This window comes from Drosophila rhopaloa, unplaced genomic scaffold, assembly GCF_018152115.1.
Source record: "Drosophila rhopaloa isolate 14029-0021.01 unplaced genomic scaffold, ASM1815211v1 contig_167, whole genome shotgun sequence".
Lineage (NCBI taxonomy): Eukaryota > Metazoa > Arthropoda > Insecta > Diptera > Drosophilidae > Drosophila > Drosophila rhopaloa.
Genome location: NW_025335047.1, coordinates 5,078,421 through 5,093,998, shown reverse-complemented (window position 1 = coordinate 5,093,998; position 15,578 = coordinate 5,078,421). Strand labels below are relative to the sequence as shown.

The following is a 15,578-nucleotide window of genomic DNA, read 5'->3' as shown; positions in this document are numbered from 1 at the left end:
TATTAAAAGAGTCGCTTTCTGTCTAAAAAAAGTGTAAAGTAGCAGCACGTATCAAAAGTAATTCAATCCAAAATTCAAAGTTAAAGCTAAGTGTAGATCACACCATTGGTCACCGGAACTATTACATAGGAAAAGTATCTTTTAACTCACCCCACGCATATTGATTTTCGATCCGCGCGATTTAACGCCACATTTAACATCGGAATCGGACACTCTCGGCGAGTGTTGGACAGGAAGCGCACGCACCCGGATTAAAAGTGACAAAAATGAAGTGTCTGGAAAGCCCGCCCACTGGCTGTAGTAGCCCCCCCCTTTCCATTTCCCATTTTCCGGCCACCCCAGGGGGTTGACTGCCGTTTAGCTACTCCATTTGTTGCCGCAGCAGGTTGCTGCTTTGTTACCCTCATGATGATGAATGCCCGATGATTATTTAAAGATGCCAGTCGGCCACCACCCACTATCCACCACTTTGCCATCCAGCGATAAGCGTCTGGTGTTTGCTGTTTGGTGTTTGCCTGTGAAAATGCGATAAGCTTTCCCCGCGATTTCCAGTTATGGGCAACGCGTGGCAGGATGCTAGAAGATCTCCCCCTTTGCAGAGTTAATTTATGTAATCGACTACCCGGCTAACTGCATTCAATTGAATAATGTTCAGCCATCCCATCCAGCCACCCCCTCGCCCTCTCTCTCTTATTAAATATTCATTAGCCACGCTTTTCAGGGGATAAGCTCAAGTTTTGCCCCCCCAACTTATTTCCCATTTTGGTGTCTTTTGGTTTTTTTGGGGTTTCTTTTTCATTCCTTGTTTTTATTTGGTTTCGTGGCCTGCAGTCAAGTTTTAATGAGTTTTGCGGTTGAACTTTTGGCACATTTACATGTCAGTGGCCCTTAAGTGATGGGCCACCTGTCTGCCCCACTGTGTGGCAAACTAATTAAGTTGCGGTCGCCACTTGTGGCCACTTGCAAGCAAAGTAGCGGCTGCATTTCGATGGCAATCGGCAAAGGCGAAATATTTTTAATTGAGCCCGTCCATAAAAGGCAAATATCAAAGAGCAAGCAAACACACATACGCATTCACATTTGCTCTATTTTCCGTAATCTGATTTGCTCAAAGTAAAAACTTTTCCGACATACGAGAAAATGCACTTTGGGTGGCTGAACAGGCGAAATTTATTTTTGCAAAAATTTTCCTTCAATTGGACAGTGGCCCATCTCGATAAGATGCCAATCAGCGCGCATTTTTGCCATTGCCATCTCCGTCTCTGTCTGCCCCCCGTATAGCTCTCTCTTTCCCTACCTCTTTCGCTGTCTCTTTCACTTTTTCTGACTTTGGTTGCTTTTCTGGCTTGCAGTTCATTTCAATTCAATTCGTTTGTCATTTCGAGCTGTGCCGCCTGTGTGGGCCTCTCTAACCAAAGTGATTGGCACATTTTATGGAAATGTTGCAGGCACTTGGCGTGGCGTAGTACAGTGGGGCATGGCTAGAGGCAATTAGAGCATTCGTGTTACGAAAATGGAAAATTTATGCTAATAACTTCATAATGCCTACGGTAAATCAATGCTTAACAGGAGTATGTAGCCTCTAAATTTATATGGTTTGTAATATTTCTTTAATGTAATTACATGTGTACATTTGCCTAAAAACCCACAACCACTGTAATCTAAGAAACACTCGTTCCTGTATCAGCATTTGCTTTATTCTGGATATGCACTTGCTAGATCTTTGATCTGTTATCTAGCATCTGCGCGTGTCTGTTCGAGAGTTCCTCGAAATCGAAGTTTATCTTGGAGAATCAGCATGTTAATTAACGCCAAATGATACAATTGTTGAGCAGGTCAAATAGTCCTTGGTGACCTGCTGGGAAAATGTCCTGTGGTGAAGTGACAATAAAGGGAAAAAATATAGAAAATCATAAAGGTTACCTAACGGTGCCTGGCGCCGTCTTACCGTCGCCTTGTCCTCTGGATTTGTCGCACTCTCTCTTTTTTCCTCGGGATCTTGGGTATATATCTCGGGTATATATCTCTGGTATATATCTCTAGTGTATATCTGTGGGTGGGCTGATGCACTGGCTGGTTTTTTCATCTTCGGGGGCTGTCAAGTTGCCAGTCAGCTGCAACGGCGCGTGTTCGCTCCACGCTCGATTTAGATTTTATGCATAAAAAAGTTAATCTGCTGATGTGTGGTGTGGTGCTCCCCTTTGGGGCTTTCCTCTGAATTTCTTAATGAGCTAGGCCTGGGCATTAACAACTTTATGCTTTGTTGCTGCATATCAATTAAAGCTCAACAGAGATCCGCAGCTGCCGTCGAGTTGCTAATTGCCGCAATTTGCGCTAAACGCTAGAGAGACTATCAATTACGTGGGCTGCCCTGAGATCCTCCCATCTCCCCTGGATACTTATGTATATATGGGTTCTCTATTTTGTGTATCGCATTGTAAGTGATACGTTTTTGTCGCCGAATCACAACCCTCTGAAAAATCTCGGCTCTTCAAAGTGCTCGTTCGGCAATTTAACAATTTCTCTGTTTGCTTTCTCGAGGGCACAATCAAAAAAGAGGCACCCAGCACAATGTCGTAATTCACGCCCAGGTAGCCCTTGGTCCTTTGTAATGCCACATTTCTGGCCTCCCCTCTTCGGCTTTGTTGCTAATGTTTTGCTGCTGCTGCTGCTGCTGGGAATGGGTAACCCAATATTGTAATTGTAGCGCAATGAAGCGCATGCTGCCGCTTAGATGTTCGCAAGTGATAAGGAGTTGCATATGAAGAGAGCCCAACAATGGCCAAGGGAATAGCAGCAGCAACAGCGGCAGCAGCAGCAGCAGCAACATCAGCAACAACTGCAGCAGCACAGCAGCAACATCAGCAAACGTTTCAAGTAAAAATACTAAAAAAAAAAAAGCATTACCCGGGTGCCGTTGGGAGCGCTATCAGCGCCAACTAATCGCATTCGCAAATGTCGCTTATCTGATCGTGTAGAAATGCTTGTAATACTTCATTTTCACTTCCCGGTTGCACTCACACACACACACACACATCTGAGCACTGGGGGACACACACACAACCAACCCTGTCTCACACAGACAGCGTGTGCAGCTAGCGGCATTTCCGGTCCATGAATTTGCATAAATTTGACCCATTTTAGCGGTCAGTCGCTGACGGTTTTAGCCCTCTTTTCGGCTCGCTTTTACTTTATTGATTTTCCACCTACACGCAGGAAAACTTAGTTCTCCTAGAACTATTTTCCATGAGCCTTTTTTTTTGTATTAAATTATTTTGATTTAAATAATCCAACTTTATAAAACCTTTTCTGAAGTATGATTTTAGTTACTTTTAAATTTAGGACCTCCTTAAACATAACTTTATTAAATAAAGATTGTCTTGGTAGTGAGAAGTCTAAAATGTTTCAGTTACAATTTAGATGGTACAATAATAGCTTCATTATTATTTTAGCGCTCCGTTCTGCCTGTTTACTAATTTATTTCTCTTTTCCCAAATTATTTGCAGGTCAATCGTCCGCTTACGATGAAAAAGGAGGGCATTCAGACGCGTAACCGCAAGCTGAGCTCCAAGTCCAAGAAGAAGAAGGGTCTGGGCGGCGGCTGTCTGCCAATTGGCGGACACTTGGGCATGGGCGACTTTAAGCCACTGGATCCTTCGAAGGGATTCGGCGGCGGCTTCTCGGCCTCCATGGGTAAGCATCTGCTCTTTGGGAGCCAATTTAATGCCCGTCACTCCAGCTAACACTCGCCTTTCCCCCATTTTCCTCGCTCTTTTTAGCGCAACATGGACACCTCTCGAGCGGACTGCATCCGGCACATGCGCACATGCACGGCAGCTGGTACACCGGCGGCATGGGCGCATTGGGCGCCTCGAGCGGACTGCAGGGCGGCTTCTCCACCGCCGGCTCTCTCGGCGGAGCGGTGGTGCCCCACTCGCAGCCCTACCACTTGGGCCTCAGTTCGATGGTGAGTAGAAGAGAATTTTTATGCCAAGAACAGCTTTTCGACAAAGCTTTTAAGGCACAGAAAAAAATATAGGAAAAATATAAGGATAGGTTTTAGTAGTTTGAGTTAATTAAACAATTAAATAAAAAATAAAAGCAAAGGTTCTGAGCTGATCTGAATTACTTTATTAGATATATTTGTGTAGTACTGCGGATGAGAAATACATTGCAATTTATTGAATTTCCAATCATTTTAAAGTAATAACGTTGAAAATTTAGGATAAATCTAAGAACTTTTAAAATAACTCTAAATATACTAAAAAATTATTTAAATGTATTGGAACTTTATTAGTTAAATATACTGGAAATTTATAAGTTAAATATATTGGAAATTTATTAGTTAAATATATTGGAAATTTATTAGTTAAATATATTGAAAATTTATTAGTTAACATTTTTCAAATACTTATAAACAGTTAGCAATGCGAAGTACCTAAAAGGTGTTGTTGCAAGAAATCCTTCACTCAATTAGTTAAATTCTACTTTCACTTAAAATTAAAAATTTGTTCTCTGTGCAAGCTTTTGTGTGGATTGTGATTCCCGAACTTTTACTAACGTTCCACCTGGACTTTTCCCTCTTCTCTCCTGCAGGGCACCTGGCGCACTGACTACACGTGATGGAGCGGGAACAACTTGAACAACAATCTGTTCAGTTAGAGCCGCGACTCACCCACTCCTCAGTCGAGCTGATGGAGCAGTAAATAAATCGAGACAAAACGAAAGAAAACGAAAACCAGACAAAACACAATGCCAAACTGAGGACTCCTTGGCCAGCAATTGACAGTGGCACCAAGGCCTTGACATCCCAACCAAAATTTGATGGAGTGTGGGGGAGGGGGGGTGTGCGGACTGGACGAACGCTGGCTATTCCTAATTGTAAACATTGCGTGCAATTTTTAATTATTTAAGCTTTGTCGCTGTTGCTGCTGAAACTGCGAGCCGAGTGCCGGCAGCAATAACAAAAGCCCCATTAAAATTAATTAAAGGGCTGCACATTACTTTTATTTTATTTTTCCTTTATGGCTTTTCTGTGAGTGTTTGTATAGTTTTTCCTTATGTTTCATATTTCGCTTAATTAATTTAATTTCTCGCCGCAAATTCAGCGTATTTAATTGTGCTTTATGAACTGCCATAAAAACAGAATGAGGGGGGAAATTTCATAAATATTTATTGTGTACATATAACAGAAAACGAGAATCAAGCACACAGAGAACTAAAATTATTATATACAATAAACAAAAACAGTTACAATGCACGTCCAAAAGTAAACATTTTTGTATAAATTAAAACAAAAAACAAAAATCGTAGGTATAAGAAAAGTTGCTTGAGATGTTTGTCCTAATTCGCAAAACGCAATTGAAAATTGCACAAATACTTTAGAGCGTACGCCTACTGTAAACTAGTTAAATTCTTAGACTCTAAACAAAACAGACGTGATAAACAAAAAGTAAAATCTATATATAAATATTAATATAACAAATTTCACTAAAGCGCGCCATTAGCAATTGTAAAATAAATTTAACAAAATGTAGAGAAGAAAAATGTTTTAGATTGAAAGCAAAGGCCGCCGTCAACTTTTTAAACTAAAAAACACACTTAAATGTTCAATGTTAATGCCTAAGTCTTAAAAATATACACACATACACATTAAAATATACATAGACTTAAACGTAATGTAATAAATTTAATTAAATTAAATGTTAAAGGCAATTTGTAAAATACATTTGTTAGCAATTTTTGTAAAATTATAGAGAAAACAAAAAAAAAAAAAAACCACAAAAAAAAAAACAAATCCAACTAAACATAAAACCGTAACCCCCTAAGTTGTGTGTATAAAGCCAGTTTAGTCCTAACCTAATTTATGTCTGAGGTATAAACAGAATACGATATGTATAACTATATATATAAATAATATGTATTATGTGCTAAGTGTAAACGATAAATGTATTGTAATTTGGCCATATTGATAGTTGAATATATATAAATCAAAGCAAAAATAATGTTTATTTAAAATCGAAACAAAAAAATGGAAAATTGTATTAAATTTAATGGCAATCACCAGAAAAACCCATAAAAAAATCACAAAAATAAATAAAAATAATTTATGAAGAAAAAATATACATAAAAATACAGAAAAAAAAAACACACAAAAACGATTCTAATTGAGGAACGGTAACTGAAGGCTCCGCCGATGATTAATTGCTTTCAGATGAGTTGACAGAAAATCGAAATTGGTTTGGTAATAAATCCAATAAGCAGCCATCGAAACCGGGGCCGCAATGATGTCTCTATAATGGCCATTTATGCTTATGAATTGCTCTTTAAATTTCGATGCGTCTTTGCTACACAAGAAACGTGCCTTGGTTCCCTCAATTTTTGATACTTTGGGCCTCTATGTTGGTCATTTGTTATGCAGCATTTGTAGCTGGCCATTGAACGCATGAATTATGAGTTGTTTGGAGGCGTGAAATGGCATGTTCGTAGCGCAGTTGTTTTTGGTGTTTGGGTGAAGTGGCATAAGAACACAGTTTGTTGCCTAAGTCTTTTGTTTTACAGCGATGACCAGGCCAGAATGATGGGCCAGGAAAAGTCCCAAACGAACGCGTGTTAGCTGGCCATTAATCCGACATCCAGTCGAGTAAACTGCAATGATGACCCCATTGGACCCTTTTTTCACTCGGCATCCGCTTCCGCTGTACCTTGCCAGGGTTTTTGTTTCGCCTTTTTTGTTATCAATATTTGCTATTGCTAACAATAAAATAAACGCAAACCTATCGGCTGGGTATATCGCTGGGCATTGCAATAATTGGGACAGCAATTAGGTGCACGGCACGGCCACGCAGTCAAGCAGGTCCGATTTGTTCAGTTATTGAAATATATATCGCTAGTTGACAGGTACGTGAATAAAAAGTAAGTTCTAAAGAGGTTCCATGCTCTTCTCAGATAATAAATTTTATCAAGAAATTTGGTTGCCAAGGAAATTTAAGGCATTACTCTTAATGAAATTAAAAAGAGCCAATAAAAAATAGTCATTTGACTTTTCTTAGTGGGTAATTAATCAGTAATTAAATAATACAAACTTATTGAAATGATTTTTTATTGCAAAATTAATCAATATGAATGCATTGATAACTTAAATAAATAACTTAATGTGTATAAATAATTTTACCGAATCAAAATTATAAAATTATTTAACTGCCTGACAAAACCGAAACGCACTGTACCTACGTATATATGGACCTGATTAGTCAGCATCACATGAGCTCAACGTGATAGGCACTGTCCTCTACCATCACGGCAAAGCTAACCGAAAACAAAGCAAAACGAAAAGGTAAACCTAATTGCTATATAATTACAATATAATTGAAACAAAATAAGTCATTCGAGGCGGTGCCTTGGAAATTACCCCCAGTCCGCCGAGTTAGACACATGCAAAAGTGTCGCACATGTCACGGGTCAATTGTAATGGTAACTAAAACTGTTCCTCTAATTCCAATACCAATTTTCTAGTGAGTCCATCAGACGAAACAAATTGCGGTGATCAATGCATAAGCAATGACCAGCCATATAAATCAGTTAATCAGCATCGCAGATAAGCGTGGCAGTGGGCATATGTTCAGCCAATGGGAAACCAATTCACACACCGATACACACTCGCATGGGATGATAATGGGGCACGCCACCTGAAACCAGTTGGATATGGAGAACATGCAACAAACGACATAAATAAACCGCACTAAATATGAACGTAAATCAATGGGTCTGTCTATGGGATTGGAATTGGTATAGGTATAGGTATTGTGGATGGGGCAGGTCTATTAGGGGGAACTCTTGTCTCTACCGATCCCATCAAATGTTTGTATTTTGGGACCCTGCATTAACTAATTAGTTAAACTCAAACACAACCAACAGCAACATGAATTTATGATATGATTTAATGCTGGGACAGCTTATTTTAGTTTAAATGATGAAAACCATTTATGAAGTAAAATTTGGTTTAACCACATATATTTTATTTATTCTTTTGGTCATGTTTTTTTTCAAATTGGATTTAATAAAAATTAAAGGAGAACCAGGCCAATTTAACACTATTGACTAGCGTATGAAATTGACTGTTTTTGTAAGACTTATAACCATAAATATTTATAAAACCATTTCCATATAAGTGGAGTTCACTCTATTTATTTTCTCTTCACTTCCGACAGTATCTCCAAAAACGCTCGTATTAATCCGATCAATTTGGGTGCATTAAGTTCAGTAAATCACTGATTAAACAGTTCAATAGAATTCGAATTTGCCTGAGTGCTGGCTGCTTTTGAGGCTCGTCTCACTCGAAAGGCCAAGACAGCAGCAAATATTTGGTCATGCATTAACTAATTAGTGACAACGACGAGGAGGAGCCAGGGAACAATGCTCCTCCGACCAGGTCCTCGACCGTTTTCTCATTGTCCTGGTCGCCGGAGGTCCTCCTCCCTTTTGTGGGCTTCGTAATTCCGTTTCTGTTTCTGTTTCACTTTTAGTTCGTGCGTTTCGGCTGCGTGTTTATCTGATTGGAAATGTGCACCCAACAATGGCGACACACACACAAAACACTTCTTTAGATGATTAGCTGCGATAGCCCTGGTCGGTTATGGCTTCTACCATTCGAGTCGATTTAAATGAATTTTAATACCGATCCAAGAGGAGCGAGCCTCGATTGCAATTCAATTTAGATGGCAACAAACATTATAATCTGAGAGGGCAACTTCCATTAGCCGTATTTATCATTGGACACCAGCGCATCAATGGGTTTTCGGTTGTGGGTTGGGTTTTGAGTTTTGGGATGGGGGGCAGGTCAAGTCGGCTGGTAAATGTAATTGGTTCTCGCGCTGGTTGGCTGCTCCTGGCTTTCTGGCTCTCTGGCTTTCTGGCCATTCCAATAATTTCACAAAAGCTGCCACAGTTTCAATTAAATTTCCGTTATCACACGCTCACAAACAGCTGCATCCCATTCAGCTGGATGGCGCTTAGTCAAACGATTGTTCGGCTGTGATAGCACCTACAACTCATTGCCCTAATTAGAATTATTCTAATGAAATTAAATTGCACAAATTGCATTTGCGGACGGGGCGGGAATTAATTATAGAAATGGCCATATGCCCGGGCATATGCGCTGTCATAATTTGTTTTAGATTTGCACAATCAACTGATTAACGTAATGAGTTTCTGCCTCTCTCTGACCAAACGAACAAATTCATTCCATTGCATTTCTCAGCTAATTTGATTAAATTAGGCACGGATGCCACTGCCAATGCCACTGCAACTGCAACTGCAACAGCATCCGTAACTGCATCTGCTTGTGGTCCATGCAATGTCATCACATGTCCAGCGCCCAACTCCAAACATGGCCAATGGCCAATGGCCCATTGGTTCTGGGCCTGGTCATATCAAATGCTTAATGGCAGCGGCCCATGTCAATTCGTGGCATATTAAATAGGAAAATTGGCATTGGCAATTGCAACAGATATTAGTTACCTCGTTGGTTTCCGAGGGAGGATAAGGAGCGGGTTGCCAGGGATATTCCTAAACTGTGTAGGTAGGCCTATGACTGCCACGGAATCAGGCAACAAGCTGCAGACTCAGCGGTTTGCCACAGTGGATGCAAATGAGGATTATAAATCAGGTTGTTAGTTATAATAACATACAAATTATTTAAGGTATACATAGATTGTGTTAAATAGAAGAATAAATGACACATCACAAGGAGGAAAAGAGCTTGCATTTAGAAAAATAATTTATTATATATACAAAATATTACACATAATTTCTGCACATCACTTTTCCTATTAGTTAGTTTAAATTTAGGTAAATAAACTTAATTTTCTTTAGTTTATCATCACCACAAGGGGAAAACAATTATTTGTTGTAATGAAATACTCTCTGTAAAGTATAAACATAATTAAAATTTATGAGGCAACTAAACTTCTCACTGGAATGAAGAGACTATATATTATACTTAACTGACTTTAGTCCAAATTAGATATAGTATTTCTGGAACCATCTGACTGTTCCACTGTCCAGAACCGGCGCTATCTGGGAGTGCGATCAATTTGTCGCTTGATTGTGTGCGTTTTGCATGGCACATGCAATGAGCCTTGCCTTTTTGGCCCGGCTTCGGGCCAAAGTCTTAGCTCTTGGCTGTTGCAGTTGGTCCGCGAGACGGAGATGGAGTTGGAGATGACGATGGAGGCTGTGGAGAGGTTAACTGGCCTTTGGGTTAGTTGTTGACAACCAGGCAGTGGCCATATTTGTGTATTATTGTTAAGCAAACGCACAAAACACAAAACACAGAAAAACGCACGAAATAAAAACGAGGCGAAGAGCCTAAAGAAGAGCCTGGCAAATATGACAAAGGCACATAAATTCGGTAGCCCCGCAAGTGGCAGGGATTCTACAAAAAAAAAAAAAAACAAGATGAACCAAAACGAAGGAAAAACATGCAACATGTTGCCCGTCTGTCTGGCCAAGATGCGGTGAAAATTTGTGTCGTCATCCCGGCCGAAAAGTGTCAAATTTCACGCAACATGATGCGCTAAATGTGGCCAGAAACTGCCTCCTCTGTTACCAACTCGCTGGCTCTGGCTCCCTTTCTTGCCAATCCCTTAACCCCTTAATGCTGCTGCTGCTGCTCCACACAGTTGCATGTTTATTGTAAATATTATGAAATGTTGATACCTGCGATTGCTGGTCTCCACTGTTCCTCTGGTCGGGCTTCTGCCTCGGGAGAATTTATTGATGCTGCGCGATAAATGCGCTTTGAGCATGGCCAAGAAGCTGGCCCGAGAACACGGAGGCATAAATTTCAATTTCCCAGAATTATGCCACAACGAATTATTGTTCCCGACATAATTCCCTGTGTAATTACCAGAGGCGAGTTAGGTGATAAGCCGGCAACACTTCTCTTGGCCAATTGCGGTGAAAGTTGGCTAAACTTTCGTCATCATTAGGGGCCCGAAACAACATCATCGAGTGCCTCTGACAGGCGATAAGTGGTTCGATCTGGTCACGGTCTCCAATCGCAACCCCATCCCCTGAAGCCATGGCCAAAACAATGCATAGTTCTCTCTCCATTTTTTTTTTTGTTTTTTTTTCGGACCGTGGTCAACATTAACCTGTTAACCCAAACTGACGGCAAACGGCGACGGGCCAAGTCCCCAAGCGAAGTCCCGAGATCCTGAGCTCGGCCTGGTGTCGCCTACTTTTGGGACCTGGTCCCGGATCGCCGGATCGTCGGATCGCCGGCTGTTTGGACGATGGCTTAGCTGAATGCAGTGCATGAATAATGCGCGCCCACAGCTCAATAAATTTTCACTCTTTTCGCCACAGCCCCAACTGCGATCCATTCGCAGTCCAGTCCGAGTTCCAGTCTTGGTCCCAGGCCAGAAACCGAAAAAATTCACACATCTTGTGCAAGTCCACCTCTCTCGAACTCCCTCTATCCGGATGCCTCTCTTTGCACTTGTCAAAAAAAAAGAAAAAATATGAAACTGGAATAACTACCTTCCTTTTTCTGTTATCTTCATTAAGAATATATTGAATATATTACCATAATTGATTAAAAATAATTGGTAATTATTAAACAAAAAGCTTTGGATTTGTTTGTGTATCTTGAAAACCAATTTAAATTCTTTCAAGATCAGCTTACACATTTTAGGAATGGGAGTTTAGTTTCATTAAAATAAAATAGTTTAGTTTTATATATTAAATTAGAAGTGATTTTAGTAAAACCAATACTTAACTGGAAGCTCCTACATTTCTTGCAGTTTATCCAAGGACTGGACTTGGACTGGTCACAGTGCCCGGCACTCGACGCCACAGCAGGGAGGAGCTCCTCCATGCCCCAGCTGGTATGATTCATTTGCTCGCCACACAAAAATTCTCAAAAAAAAAAAAAGAAAGAACAGCAATAATAAGAAGCCAGTGCAGGGAAAAGACAGAACCAGAGGAGGATGGCAGGGAAAAATTGTTACGAGAACCATTTAAAGGAATTCTCTCGATTTAGAAGTGAGAGACACGATCAGGGGACAGGGATCAAGAATCAGGAATCGGGGACCATTGTCATGGCCAAAAACAAAAAGATACAACCGAGCATTAACAGACCTTAGCAGACTGCTTGGGGTCTGCCACCACCTACCCCACGCCTCCTCCTCATCATCATCCTCATCCTTCTCCTTCGATGCAGTTGCATTTAGCGATTCCATTTCCTTTTCGCATGATTTCTCGGTGTGCGCGCCCACAATTGTCGAGAGATTAGAGATGCTGTAATTCCATGGCCTGCGATGCCGATTGGCCTGGCTTACTCGTTTCTGGGATGGATGGGGATGGGGGCAACTGCAACAACTGCAGCAGCCACATCTGCCACAGCAACAGAAACTCCAACCACGCCAAAACCAGCCACCACGACGACTGAGAGATGATGATGATGCGGTTGATTTGGGCTTATCACGTTCACAGGAGACTGCAAGACGCTCCAGAGGTTTACACGAACCTGGAAGATTGCGATTTCTGGGAGAAAATGCTAGATTTTTAAGCTACAAAATATTTGATTTTCATTTTAAGTATCAAAGTTTTCAAAATCATATTTAAGCTTAATAAAATTTGTATTTAATACTTAAGGCTAATAATTCACTTTATACTCTTCTGCAACCAAATGCTTGAATCAAAAGCTCAATTGTAGGTCACCTTATTACAAGATATCGGAAACTTGTAAAAAACTAACATGAAAATGGGTCAAAATTTTGATCAACGTTAAAATTAAAATTTTGAATGCAGATTTTTAGAGAATCAAGCCACGAGTCGTAAGAGGTATGCCACTTTAAAATCGGATTAAATTTGGTAAAGTTATAGAATCTGGAAGCTCAATTGTAGGTCATATTATTACAAGATATCGGAAACTTGGAAAAAACTAACATGAAAATGGGTCAAAATTTTGATCAACGTTAAAAAAATTTAATGCAGAAAATTTTAATGAGATTTTAGAGAATCAAACCACGAGTCGTAAGAGGTATGCCACTTTGAAATCGGATTAAATTTGGTAAAGTTATAGAATCTGGAAGATCAATTATGGGTCTCCTTATTACAAGTCATCGGAAACTTGGTAAAAACTAACATGAAAATGGGTCAAAATTTTGATCAACGTTAAAATGAAAATTTTGAATGCAGATTTTTAGAGAATCAAACCACGAGTCGTAAGAGGTATGCCACTTTAAAATCGGATTAAATTTGGTAAAGTTATATAATCGGGAAGCTCAATTGTAGGTCACCTTATTACAAGTCATCGGAAACTTGGTAAAAACTAACATGAAAATGGGTCAAAATTTTGATCAACGTTAAAATGAAAATTTTGAATGCAGATTTTTAGAGAATCAAAGCACGAGTCGTAAGAGGTATGCCACTTTGAAATCAGATTAAATTTGGTAAAGTTATAGACTCTGGAAGTGCAATTATGGGTCAGCTTATTACATGTCATCGGAAACTTGGAAAAAACTAACATGAAAATGGGTCAAAAATTTTATCAACGTTAAAATGAAAATTTTGAATGCAGATTTTTAGAGAATCAAACCACTAGTCGAATGAGGTATGCCACTTTAAAATCGGATTAAATTTGGTAAAGTTATAGAATCTGGAAGGTCAATTGTAGGTCACCTTATTACAAGTCATCGGAAACTTGGAAAAAACTAACATGAAAATGGGTCAAAAATTTTATCAACGTTAAAATGAAAATTTTGAATGCAGATTTTTAGAGAATCAAGCCACGAGTCGTAAGAGGTATGCCACTTTGAAATCGGATTAAATTTGGTAAAGTTATAGACTCTGGAAGTGCAAATATGGGTCAGAAACTTGGAAAAAACTAACAAGAAAATGGGTCAAAAATTTGATCAACGTTAAAATGAAAAAATCAGCTTTTAAAATCAAGCCACGAGTCTTGGTAAAGTTATAGAATAAGGGTCAAATTTGAAAGTTAAATATTAGAATCATGGAAGCTCAATTGTAGGTCACCTTATTACAAGTCATTGGAAACTTAGAAAAAACTAACATGAAAATGGGTCAATAATTTGATCAACGTCAAATTGAAAATGTTGAATACAGATATTACATTTTATACTTAAAATGGTATAATTTAAATTTTTCATCGTATCGTGTAAACCGATGCCAAAATTAAAACGATTTCATTCAATAACCAGATCAACTCTTAATTTAGCCCCCAATACGGAAACAATTCAATAAATAACTTATGACGTTTGTTCAGCGGAGCTCCAAACTAATATCAATAGCGGTTTTATACGATTACCGAAATTCAATCTCTCAACTGTCTATCAATTAACATAATGAGATGCAAAGTGCCTAAGAAAGACGAGCAAAAGATCCATGAATATTTGAGGTCTATTTATAGAAACTAGTTTTTCAATTACATGTTGGTATTTGGAAAGCATAAATTCATGGGTCCTGTGGCGCAATGGATAACGCGTCTGACTACGGATCAGAAGATTCCAGGTTCGACTCCTGGCAGGATCGAATTGTAATTATCTTTTTTGTAACAAAATATTATTTTGGAATACTTCTTTATATTAGTAATGCCTATAATTTTTGTTCGTTCCACTAAACACAAAAGTTACATTTAATAATAATTTAATAGATTAATGTTCTTTTGTAAATGGTAAAAAATTATCTGATCTGTATATTTTACCGTTCTTGTGGAGCAATAGATAACTGACTACGGATCAGAAGATTCCAGGTTCCACTCCTGGCAGGATCAAAGATAAAAATTTATAGATTTCATTTTGATTTTTTAATTTATAAAAACAATGCCTGTGATAAATTATATTATATATTTTAAGTTAGATGGTCAAATTAAAAAATTATTATTCTTGCGGTATTTCACGGGTCCTGTGGCGCAATGGATAACGCGTCTGACTACGGATCAGAAGATTCCAGGTTCGACTCCTGGCAGGATCGCAACTATTTTATTAATCTTTTACTCCTTACCTTAAATCCGAATACTTATTAATTTTATATCCAACCAATTCAGTAATTGCTTAAATTTTTTCGGATACCGTGTTCTAACTTAGTTCTATAATTTTGTAAAATTCGCTAATTTATCTTAGTTTATCATTCATAATTAACAACAGGTGTTGGGATCGCGGTGTTTCAGCGGTCCTGTGGCGCAATGGATAACGCGTCTGACTACGGATCAGAAGATTCCAGGTTCGACTCCTGGCAGGATCGAAGTAGATGAACTTTTTTTCATAATATTTTATATATTCTAATATATAATTTTGTACAGTAAAGTTTGTTAAATATTCCTGTGTAGAACAAATAATCTCCTCTGACCACAACATTTTGTTGCTGATAAGTGGAATGAAAGAACTTAAGTTTCAGTTCTTCAGTATTTTGCCTTTCTTATTTTCTTTTATATATATATAAAGACAAGAATAGAATTTTACGGCGTAATAAATGTACCTGTAATTATTTATTATGTGGTAAAATTCCATTCCTATCTTAACCGCACTAATGGATTATTTATAGGTAGACCG

General features: G+C 38.9%; 1 protein-coding gene and 3 non-coding genes across 4 annotated transcripts in view; all 4 read left to right on the top strand.

Moving 5' to 3' along the window:
- The window catches only part of LOC108045924 (GATA-binding factor C), a 35,922-nt gene extending 29,869 nt beyond the window's left edge, over positions 1-6,053 (top strand). The window contains 3 exon segments of the mRNA XM_017125415.2: positions 3,507-3,693; positions 3,780-3,967; positions 4,597-6,053. Coding sequence (XP_016980904.2) covers positions 3,507-3,693; positions 3,780-3,967; positions 4,597-4,662 — 441 coding nt within the window. The 3' untranslated portion in view covers positions 4,663-6,053.
- Positions 6,054-14,486: 8,433 nt separating this feature from the next.
- On the top strand, positions 14,487-14,559 carry Trnar-acg. Its single transcript has one exon. It is a non-coding gene; the product is annotated as a tRNA-Arg (tRNA).
- A 368-nt stretch (positions 14,560-14,927) lies between these two features.
- On the top strand, positions 14,928-15,000 carry Trnar-acg. The gene has a single exon. It is a non-coding gene; the product is annotated as a tRNA-Arg (tRNA).
- A 197-nt stretch (positions 15,001-15,197) lies between these two features.
- Trnar-acg lies at positions 15,198-15,270 on the top strand. Its single transcript has one exon. It is a non-coding gene; the product is annotated as a tRNA-Arg (tRNA).
- The last annotated feature ends 308 nt before the right edge of the window (positions 15,271-15,578 follow it).